Source organism: Nuphar pumila, chromosome 8 (genome assembly GCF_984573655.1).
Source record: "Nuphar pumila chromosome 8, dmNupPumi1.hap1.1, whole genome shotgun sequence".
Classification (NCBI taxonomy): Eukaryota; Viridiplantae; Streptophyta; class Magnoliopsida; order Nymphaeales; family Nymphaeaceae; genus Nuphar; species Nuphar pumila.
In genome coordinates, this window is record NC_143256.1 from 100192500 (window position 1) to 100205104 (window position 12605).

At 35.3% G+C, this 12605-nt stretch overlaps 1 protein-coding gene across 1 annotated transcript in view; it reads left to right on the forward strand.

Annotated features, from left to right (window-relative positions):
- Positions 1 to 12605, forward strand: part of LOC149830055 (oxidoreductase/transition metal ion-binding protein (DUF3531)) — a 47171-nt gene that overhangs the window by 17383 nt on the left and 17183 nt on the right. Inside the window, exons 5-6 of the mRNA XM_090016284.1 lie at positions 10775 to 10896; positions 11027 to 11098. Of these exons, the coding sequence (XP_089872410.1) occupies positions 10775 to 10896; positions 11027 to 11098 (194 nt within the window). The remainder of the gene's footprint in view (positions 1 to 10774; positions 10897 to 11026; positions 11099 to 12605) is intronic.

The following is a 12605-nucleotide window of genomic DNA, read 5'->3' on the forward strand; positions in this document are numbered from 1 at the left end:
TTTTTTTTTTTTTGGGCGACTCTGTCCCTGATCAGTACCCTGATGTGCTCGAAAATTTGACATTTTTCAATGGTAGTGTAGATTGTGACAAAGAGAGAGATGCATTTCCAGTATGAGAAATAGGGTGGTGGGAACCATCTCCCGTGACAATAGTGCCAGTGCCAATATAAGGAACCATGTTGGAAAGTTTACCTGCATCAGAAGTAACATGTGCGGCTGCTCCAGAATCAATATACCAAACTTCATCATCATTCTGACGCAAATTCATGTTGTTAAATGCAGTCATCAGAATTTGTTGCACATCATGTGGCAACCCTGCACTCTGTCCCTGATGAGTACCCTGATGTGCTCGAAAATTTCCCTGCGGCTGCCCCTGAAACTGTCTAACATTCATCTGTCCAGCTCTTGGTCCTGGCCTCCCTGCCTTGTTGCGATTCTGTGGGTTGTGCCAACAATCTGCTTTCACATGGCCACGCTTGTTGCAATGGAAGCAAGTAGGGACACGGGTACCTCTAGTGGCAGGTGGAGCAGTAGGAGTAGGAAGGAGTCCTCCACGGCCCATATGAGCAGCAGGTGGACGAAATGAGGTAGACCCAGATGTAAACATGACAGGATGAGGATCATCAATAAGATGATCTTGAGTCAAACTAACTTCATACTGTAGGAGTTTGGCCTGTAAATCCTCAAAGCATGGAAGTGTAGAGGCAACCTGTAATGCAGTGCAAAACATACGATATTGGGGCCCAAGGCTTCCCAATACCTGCTGAACAACATCTCTGTCAGAAACAGGATATCCAATAGCGGCCAACTGATCAATGATAATTTTGATATCCCCTAAAAATTCAGTAATGATCTTAGTTCCCTTTCGCATAGATTGGAACTGCCATTTCAGTTGAAGTGCACGTGATTCAGAAACCTGTGAATAAGAGTGAGCAAGATGTCTCCATAGTTCTGCAGCAGTAAAATGGTCAGAGATAGTTTGTAATATACGATCAAATAACGTGGCAGTCAAATAGGCAACCACAGATTGGTCCTTCTGAAACCAAACATCATACGCAGGATTTGGAATAGCAATGCAACTCACCTTCCCATCATTACCAGTTACCTCTTGCGTAATAGTCATAGGTGGGGCGGGTGATCCCCCATCCAGATGCCCGGAAAGACCATGACTTCGGATAAACGGCAGAATTTGGCGTTTCCAAAGTAAGTAGTTATCATGAGTTAATTTGTGAGAAACAAGTTGAGAAAGAAATCCGGAGCTGATTTTAGAATCCATAAGGAAGAAGATCAAAGATGAATCAAACAGCACGACATAAATTCGTAGGTTGTACGGACAGAACCGTACGGACAGAAATTTTTGAGTTTTGGAAATCACGATTTTTTTTTTAGTTAATCGTGCAGAATGTACGATTTATCAACTATATTGCAAGAAATAGATAAGAAATCACAAGAAGTTTGAGAAAAGAGGCACTTTTGAGAAATGAGGGTTCCCAAATTTGGGGAAAACAGAAATTAGGGTTGATAAAATTGGGGATAACAAAATATGTAAGAAGGAAAAGATGCACGATATGAGGAAATGAAGAAACGACGTCGAAATATAGTGATTCAACGGAGAAACAACAGAGAAAAGATGAAAAAAAAAAACACTTTCCTTGAGAACGCCCAAAAACGCACGTCAAGGTCCTTAGGAGCCTTCCAGATGATCGTGATTACCACGCCCTTGGCTCTGATACCATGTGAGAAATCAGATGTGGGAGTCACCTTACTATCGTAGCAAGAGATAGAGAGAGAGGTAAGAGGGAAGAGAGAAAAAAAAATGTTGGGCGGCAATAATGTCTTCTCCCCTTTCCATTGATATTTATATGTTGTACGAGTGGTACAATACAGTACAATAGTACAATACAGTACAGTATGCTGTACAATACAGTACAATACAGTACAATAGTACAATACAGTACAGTATGCTGTACAATACAGTACAGTAGTACAATACAGTACAGTATACTGTACAAGTGGTACAATACAGTACAGAAATATATTCATTTACATATACATATTTAACAGATCCCACCAGGTATCGAAGCATAATAGGAATGTTACAATATCTCACCTTCACTAGACCTGATATTGTTTATGCAGTCAATCAAGTATCTCAATTTATGCATGCGCCACGTACTGGACATATGGAAGCTGTTAAGAGGATCCTTAAATATGTGAAAGGGACTATTGGGGATGGATTGACATACTCACCATAGTCATATGGCAAAGATGAGCATGGGCTTACTGTATATTGTGATGCAGACTGGGCTGGAGATCTTGATGAACGAAGGTCTACATCAGGATATTGTGTCTTCATTGGAAGAAATTTAGTCTCTTGGAGCAGTAGAAAACAAAAAGCTATCGCCAGATCAAGTACGGAGACTGAGTATAGATCTATGGCTGCTGCTACTGCCGAAGTCACATGGATCAGACATCTACTGACTGAAGTAGGAGAAAAGATCTCCCACACTACCTTGCTATGTGACAACCAAAGTGCTATTAACATGTCATTCAATCCAGTACACCACAGTCGTGCTAAGCACATTGAGATTGACCAACACACTTTGTGAGACAGAAAGTTGAAGAAAAAGTGATTGAGCCTGAGTTCGTCAATACTGAAAAACAAGTTGCGGACCTGTTTACGAAAGGGTTAACAAAGGATCGTTTTTGGACACTCAAAGGCAAGTTGTGCATGGTCCATAACCATGATCAACTTGAGGGGGGGTGAAAAAGGTGTATAGTGTTTCAGGTCCATTCCATTTATGTATAAGTGTATAATTTTAAGTGTGTTTTTTTTATCTGGGTTCGGATATTTCACTAGACCCGACCCGACCCACTGTGTACACTTAAGTGTATTTATACAAAGCATTAGGTCACGATTTCTGATATACACAAATCGTGACAGCCGCAGTTGCCCCCTTTTGGATTTCTCTTCTCGTCTCTCTCTCTTTCTCTCCCTCTCCCTCTCTTTTCTCTCTTAATGCAGGTACAAATGAAATTCTATCATGTAGTAGGTATATGGAGTGATGAATATCTTTAGTGTGTCATAACTATGGAAGTTTGTGCTTAGTGTTAAGACCCTAATAAAGAGGGCCAAACCTCAACACTATATATATGCATTGTGAATGTAATTTCCATGAGAAAGAGTGAAAGATGTAAGGAATAAAGAAGATTTCTCCACTTTTTCTCCTTTTGTTTTTGAGTTGTTGCTTATCCTCTTGATCAAAGGTTGGGTTGTTCCCTATAAGGAGATTAAACTGGAGTTGTGTGACATAGATTTGAAGTTTAATGCAAGGTTGTAAGTAGCATATCGTTACCCATATGGGTCGGGTCCAAAGTTAGATATGTAGCTCAGCATATTGTAAAAAATCGTATTTTTTAATTAAAAAATTTCCAAAATTTTCACAAAAAATCAAGAAAAATCAGAAAAAGTTAGCAAAAATTTTAAAAAATCATAACAAATGAAACTGATGATATGCACAAAATACAACTATAAAATCACATATGAAACATTTATGTCTCTATGAGCTGCATAAGACCAAGGTTGTAAAAAGTTTGCATAACTCGTATCAGATAGACTCAAAATAAGATACATATCATAACAAATCATATGTTTTAAATAAAAATTAAAAACTCCAAAAAATAAGGAAAAATCTAAAAAAAATCATTACACAAAAAACAATGATGAATAACATAAGATAATACTATAATATCACATATCAAAGCATTTATGTGCAATGAATGACATGCATAAGACATCGAAGATTCAATAATCAAGATAATATGCTATAAATGGCATGCATATCTCACAAGAAAAATGCAAACTATGAAATAATATGAATATTAAATAATGAATACAAGCTAATAAGTCACAACATTCATAACAATGTTTGTTTATATAAAAAAAATCATAAATTTTTTTGTTAATACTTCAAAATTTTATATAGACAAATTTATTTAAAATTTAAATAAAAATAAAATAGATAACATCGATCATGAGTATCATCATCATCCTTCTCTTCGTTTTTTCGCAAAAAATCTTCCTAAATCATTCTTAAGCTCTTTAGGGGTGAATATGAACTAGGCCCAAGGGGTCTTATATGTTTTTGAAAAAAAATTGAAATGAGTACACATAAACTGCATTTATAGCGTATCTTAAGATACACCCTGTATCCGAGTGTATCGTAAGATACAGGGGCATATCGTAAGATGTAGTGTTAAAATATATGTATATATATGCATATATATATATATATGAATATCATATATATATATACTATTTCTTTGTTACCTTTTGTATTGTCCACTAGGGACATTTTTACCTTTTTTATTTTTATTTTATTTTTTTATTTGTGAAGGGGCAAAGGGGTCCAACCATAGAGTCGTTGGGACCTTCCCCAACTGTTGCAAATGTGACAGTGAGGGAGCTCCCAACGACTCTATGGGGCTCTTTTTGGTCCCATAAAGTGTATAAATAGGGGCTCTTGTCCCCCATCTTTTTTCAATGCTTTTATGAGCATTTCAATATATTATTTTTTCAAGCTCTCTCTCTTTCTCACATTGTGTGTGTTTGCTGCCTAGCCCTTTGTTGCTTATTGTATTTTGCCCATTAGTGTCTTTTGTTTTTTGTACTAGTGCATTCATTGTAGTCACTTTGTGACATTGTTATTTGCATTAGTACTTCATTACATGGTATCAGAGCCCCTAGGTGACTGTGCATTCTTGGGGCTTTCATTTATTTTTGTGTGCTTTTATTTTACACACTCATTGTTATCCTCTTTTCTTCCTCTCTTTCATGATGGCCAAAAAGGATGCAAAGATTGATCTCTTATTCAAATTGAACGGGACTAACTATAGGATGTCAGCGGTCGCTATGAAAAACAATCTCAAAGGTAAGAAACTTTGGGGATTTGTATGTGGTACGATTCCAGAACCTCAACTAAAGCTCACCAAGAAAGAAGGAAATGAGGAAAAAACCTTGAATGAAGAAGAAAAGGCAAAGGCCATTGATCAATACCAATTCAAAGTTGAAGATTGGGAAAGTAATCATGCAAAATTTATGCTAACTTAGCCAAATCCAAGAAGATAAATGAAGCATGGTTCTTCATGAATGGTATATGTACTCAAAGAGATCTTGCTAGATAATTTTTTTTGCAAGAAAAGGTGAGATCAACCAAGTAAGGAGATATGAGTATTAGAGACTCCTATAACACTCTATCTCCTCTATGGGATGAACTTGCTCTCCTTGAATCCCAATGGAAAGGAAGTGCTATTGTTATGAGGCAAGAATAAATGGAGAGAGAAAGATTCTTTCAATTTATTCATGGGCTTAGGCCCGAATTTAAACAACTACAAGGATCCCTAATTCATAGGGCTTCAACTTCTCTTAGTGAAATTCTTGTTGACCTATGCCAAGAAGAAACATGCTTTGGCTCTAAAAGGGATATTGATGAAGTACATGCGGTATCTAAACCGAGTAGTAATATGAGAACATATAAGCCTTCTCATTTTTAAAAAAATAACAATGGTGGTGGAAGAAAAATTGTGTGTCATCATTGTAATGAAGCAGGGTATCTTAGACCCGATTGTCCTAAGAGAAAAGTGACTTCCATTGGAGAGAACTCAAATGAAGATAAAAAAATAGATGGAGATATCAAAGACTCCATTGCACAACTTGCGGAAGCATTTCAACAATTTGTGAGGAACAACTCTTCCACACCTTCTACTTTCGGTGCCACACTTCATCAACTCCCGGTATGTCTTGGATTCTTTATTCGGGTGTTTCATTTCATATAATTTTAAATGTATCACTTTTAAAAAAACCAAGCACTAATTCCTTTAAATCTTTTGTTTATACGGCCAATGGTACATCTTTGGATATTAAGGGAATAGGAACTCTTGAAACAACTTTAGGTAATAACAAAAAAATCTTTGTTCCAAAAATTAGAATTATTCCAAAACTTACTTTAATCCTTTTTCGGTTTCTCAAATACCCGATTTTGGTTGGTAGTGTCTCTTTTCCATCTTTAAATTGCGGTGTCGGATCTCCAGTCCGGGAAGCGGATTGGGCAAGGCCATAGAAAATGAGACCTATACTATATGGACTTTTTGTCATTACCATCTAAGTCTTTTTGTAATCATGTTCAAACAAAAGATATGGCCACTTGGCACAAAAGACTTAGTCATCTTAGTCTCTCTAAGATGTATCTCTTTTTACTTTTTGAGAAATTTTGTAATGAAAAGGAATTTACATGCAATGATTGCATCCTTGGGAATATACATTCTCTCCCTTTTTCATATAGTAACTTTATTTCAAAAAGACCTTTTGAATTGGTATATTCGGATGTATGGGGGACCGACACCCATCATATCTAAAGGTTGTTTATTCATATTATGTTGTCTTTATTGATGATTTCACTAGATATACTTGAGTTTACTTTCTCAAAAACAAATCCGATGTTTTTTCTACTTTTAAAGAATTCTTTATTCTTATTAAAAATTAATTTCAACATAATATAATTATCTTTAGATCCGACTCTGGAGGGAAATACATGTCAAAAGAATTTTAAATTTTTCTTAAATAAAATGACATTATTCATCAAAGATCTTGTCCCAAAACTCCACAACAAAATGGTCTTGCCGAAAAAAAGCATAAACATCTTATTGAAACTACAAGAACTCTTCCCATCTCTAAAAATGTTCAATTTTTTTTGGGTGGAAGCCTTTTTTTCCGCAACATATCCTATAAATAGGATGCATCCTCATCTTTAAAAAATGTTTCCCCCTTTGAAAAAATTGTTTAAAATATCTTTAAATTTCAAAAGATTAAGAATCTTTGGTTGAAAATGATTTGTTCTCTTTCAAGGACAAGACAAACCCTCACCAAAGGTCCTTGGATGTGCTTTTATTGGTTATGGTGAAAATAAAAAAGGATATAATTGTTATGTTGTTAAAAACAACAACTTTATGTTTTAAGAAATGTGACTTTTCTTGAAGATCAAAATGGATTTGAAAATAAAAAACCTAAGGAAGATGATTATTTTTTTTATTTGACTTACTTCCTAGAGATTACTCTGAAAAATCTAATGATACAATTTGTGATAATGAGAATCTTTGTGATAGCCAGTGTGAATCCTAATGATATTCATGTATATACTTGGCGTGAGGGAAATGAGCATCAAAATGTTTTTGACATATACTCACAAAATCTCTTTTTAAATGATCAAGTTGAGCAATCCTTACCTCGATGATTTTCTAGGAGCATTAGACCTCAAAAATTTGTATCATGACTCCTTTTCCCAAATTATACATCTTCTATAATGATAATCCATTTTTATCATGAGCTTTCCAACTTTAAAGAAGCTAAGTAATACTCTCATCGGATAGATGCCATGCACCTAAAATTAGAAGCACTCAATAAGGCCGACACTTGAAAAATTGTAACTATCCCTTTAGGAAAAAAGGCTATTGGTATAGGCGGGTCTATAAAGTAAAGACTAAAAGTGATGGATCATTAGAAAGGTATAAGGCTAGGTTAGTCGCTAAGGGATATACACAAGAATATTGAATTGCTTACGAAGTAACATTTGCTCCGGTTGCAAGAATGACAAGTGTTAGAACTCTAATAACCTTAGCATTAATCAAGCAATGCCCTATCTATGAAGTAGATGTCAAGAATGCATTTTTAAATAAAGATCTTTGTGAAGAAGTCTATATGGATCCTCCATCGGGTCTTGAAATTGAAAAAGGAAAAACACTTAAGCTTAATAAAGTTCTTTATGGTCTTAAGCAAGATCCAAAAGCTTGATATGACTGCTTCAGTAATGTTGTTCTTGATAGCGGATTTGCTTGTTATACTGATACTGCTCTCTTTCTTAAGAACGCAAGGGATCACATAACTATCTTACTTTTGTATGTTGATATGATCATCACTGGGAATGATAAAAGGGACATTGAGTCTATTAAAAACATTCTTAAATACAATTTTGATATGTTTGACCTTAGATTTCTGAGATATTTTTTAGGGATTGAAGTTGCATATTCTCCTCGGAGATATGTTCTTTCTTAAATCAAGCTTGCATAAGATATTATTGCTAAGTCTAGCTTAACTAACGAAAAAAAAGTGGAGACTTTAGAAGTAATCAATGCTAAGATGAGAGTTAATGATGAACCTTATTTAGAAGATCCCACTCCTTATCGTCAATTAATCGGATCTCTAACGTATTTGTCTATTACCAGGTCAGGCATTGCTCATGCTGTACACAGTGCAAGTCAGTTCTAGAATGCTCCTACTACTATTCACACGACAGTCGTCATGCAAATTATCAGTTATCTGAAGAACACTATAACAAAATGACTATTCTTATCATCTTCTTCATCTCTAAATTTAATTTCTTATACTGACTCTGATTGGGACAGAAACCCCAATGATCGTATTTCTACCACAGGTTATTGTGTTTTTTTTGAAGAGTCATTAATCTCTTAGATATGTAAGAAGCATCAAAAGGTTTCTCTATCTTCTACAGAAGCCGAGTATAGGGCAATGGGCACCACTACAATTGAACTCGTTTGGTTAAGAAGTTTGTTAAAAAACATGGGAGTTCTTATTTTTATTCCCTTGAAGCTATGTTGCGACAACAAAAGTGTCATCTACATTGCTAGAAATCATATATTTCTTGAACGAACAAAGCACATTGAGATGAATTGTCATTATGTTCGAGATGAGTTTTTACGTGACACTATTGAACTTCCATATGTCACTTTAGAATACCAGCTTACGGATTTCTTTATCAAAGCTTTACCATCTCCTCGTTTTTTTTTCTTCTAAGCAAACTATCAATGATCACACCATCAGTTTGAGGGAGGGTGTTAAAATATATATATATATATATATACTATTTCTTTGTTACCTTTTGTAATGCCTATTAGGGGCAATTTAGCCTTTTTTTTATTTATGTCAATAGACATATCCACTAGAGACATATTTATATTTTTTATTTTTATTTTATTTATTTTTCTTTTTTTTATTTGTGAAGGGGCAAAAGGGTCCAACCATAGAGTCGTTGGGACCCTCCCTAACGGTCACAAATATGACAGTTGGAGAACTCCCAACGATTCTATGGGGCTCCCCTTTGGTCCCATAAAGTGTATAAATAGGGGCTCTTGTCCCCATCTTTTTTCAATGCTTTTATGAGCATTTCAATATACTATTTTTTCAAGCTCTCTTTCTCACATTGTGTGCGTTTGGTGCCTAGCCCTTTGTAGCTTATTGTATTTTGCCCATTAGTGACTTGTTTTTTGTAGTAGTGCATTCATTGTAGTCATTTTGTGTCATTGTTATTTGCACTAGTACTTCATTACAGTAGAGGTGTATCATACAATACACACCCGTATCGATATACAAGTGTGTATTGTATCGAAAAGCCCCATAGACATGATACTTATCATACAATATACTACGATACTTACAACACTGTTTTAATGGTTTACTAGATATGTGGTTGCTAGTCGGAAGAACTGAAGTGGACCTTTTTTGCAAAAACAATTGGCTGGCATTTACTTATCCATAATCTTGCTTTTGCTCCTGCCATTATTTCAAATCCTATATTGTTATATATAAGGGTGTTTTAGCAGTTCTATTAAAAGTATAACCGTTTGTGAAAAAAATCTTTTGTTTTCTATGTATTGCTAATATATAGTGTAAAATCTTTTTGCTTAGCTTAAATCTTTTTGCAAGCTACAAAGTTATCCTAATGACGACACTTAATGTAAAGCATCAACATAGGATTTCAAAAATTGTTAGGAGCAAACACTTTTGGTATAATTGCCAGTGTTTGCCAACGCCTCTCTCTCTCTCTCTCTAATATGCAGTTGTGTGTATTCTGATTCCTAACCATCTAACAGAGTGTCCAATGCCGGCACCTGTGCCTTTTTCTAGAAAACACCGTGTGAGCACCATAACATGTGCAAATATTAACAAAAAACCAAATGCGTTCAGCAGTGAAGCTGCATATGTGCTGACATGAAGCAAGGAATATAAATATCTACAGCCCTTACATTCTAAAGCATATTACACTGCATTCAACACAATGAGCATTTGTTTTGTTCAGACTTAAGACCAGAAAGAGATCGCCATGAAGGGACATGAAATCCATTCTTCTGTAACAGATGTCTCTTACTGCAAAGTATCTTAAGCATTTTTATTACATTCATAGTTGATACTAAAAGGTCTTGGATGGTAATGAGTCTGGAAATATAATTGAAAGGAGATATGTTAGACTGGGTTAATACATGTCTGTTGTCACTATAGAAGCAATTTGTTGTGTAACTTCTTCTTTTTCCAGTCAGATGCATTTGATCACTATCATTGTCTTGAGACCTGAGTTTCATCTGCTTATTCTGATGCATAAGGAAGCTGCGTTTGCTTCATAGCATTTAATCATGTTACTGCTACTGATTTCCTTTTCTCTATTGAGTGCATGATGTGATTCCATGTGCTGCTATTAAATTAATATCTTCCAGACAATTAGTGCTTCATTTATTTTCTCTGTGTTAAGGTTGATATCTTGATGTGGATTTAATAGGTTTTTAATGCCTGGGTTTTCCTTTGCTTTTGGATGATTCTTCTATATTCTTCTAAATGGTATTTCTCTGAGAGGAATGGTACTTTTCTGAAGGGCTATTCTTTGGGGCTCTTTTTTTTCCCCTCCCTGATTGTCTGTGATATCATTGGCAGCTGTCACAATCACCACTTGATAAAAGGCCTACATATGATGCTATTCAAGGAGCAAATGTAACACCAACTACATTCTATAACATTGGGGACCTTGAGATTCAAGAAAATTTAGCACGAATATGGTATATCCTCTTGTTCTGATAGCACCTTCATTGGCTTCATTTTTGTCTGGTGATTTGTACCCATCTTAAGCTATATATTTAAGTTGCTGGATATGATTCATGCTGATCTTTGTGCTGAATTCTTTAACAGGGTGGATATCGGCACAACTGAGCCACTGCTATTGGATGTGTTGATAAATGCATTGACAAATATCAGTTCAGAGTAAGCCTCAAATGTCTATATATGCTTTACCCTGCTAGTTAACTCTAATGAAGTAGATCTTCAAGGGGATAATAGCATTCAGCCACTAAGGGAAAATGTGCATAAACAGCCACTTAGGGGCAATACACAAACACTAGCCACTACGACAAAGAGAGCACAAGCCACAAAAGCAATAGAGAACACACAAATAATAAAATTATTATTTTGTTTATGTCTCACTACTGCACAAAGAATGCATTCTCAAAAAAGGGAATTAAGTCCCATGTATATACAAGAAGTAGGGGAAAGAGAGAGACCCCTACTAGCCATTGGGAGCTCCCAATGGCTAGAAAACTAGCTGTTGGGAGCTCCCAACAGTTAGTTTGGTCAAAATGACCAAACAACCCTCCTAAATATAAAAAAAGGAAAAAATATTTACAATAAATCCTAAATACATTCTATATAATATATATATATATATATACATATATACAATAAAATAAATAATATATATACACACACACAACATAGTTTAACACCCCCCTCAAACTTATAATGTCAACACCAAAAGTTTGCCTAAGAGAAAATGAAATCTTGGAGAGGGTAGTGTCTTGATGAAGAAATCAGCCAACTGGTACTCCGAAGAGACAAATCGAAGAGATATTATTCCTCTCAAATACTCTTCGCGAACATAATGATGGTCCATCTCGATGTATTGGCAATGTAAATAGTAGTCTTGTTATCACAATATCGTTTTGAGAGTTGAGCTATGTATACTCTATGTCCTTAAGTATCTGCTTCAAACATAAGACCCCTGAAGTAGTTGTTTCCATCGCTCTATACTTAGCTTCGGTTGATGAAAGGGACACCTTTTGTTGCTTCTTGCATTTTCACCAAACCAAGGAGTGACATACAAAAATACAAGGTCATTGAGCCTTTTGTGCTCCAATCTGTTTCTTCTTTTGGTATGAATTTGCTCAAAGGCACTCTAGTTTCTCTTGCATCTACTTGCGCTACATGTTTGGCTTAGAATTCGAATGACAAAAGCTTTCAGATTTGGAACATCACTTTCAAACCTGGCGCACTAGTCTGAAAAAAATCAAGAAAATGAGAAATCAATTATAAGACAATAACGTATATACAATCATACGAAACATCATAACTAAATAACAAATTGAAATAGACAAAATAAATTACCTGGATGCATTATGGCACGGTTTCGCACTGCTGCAAGTCTCTCAATGCATTATCATAAGTTTCCATTTCCTTATGAATTTGATCTTGAATGCTATAATCAGTGTTCAGCCTTTCAATGCAATCCAAAAAGTCCCTTGTTGACTTCCCTATCTATTTTAAAAGTAAGGGAATATCTAAATGCATGATTTAAATAGTATGTTGCAGCGTGAAGATGTTGATTAAGTTGCCCTGTCCACCTATGATTAGTAATGTTCCATATAGGTATGTGATTTTTTTTTTCGCCTTCAAATTATCTCTAATGACCTCTTTTGCTGCCTTATCCATGGCCTCA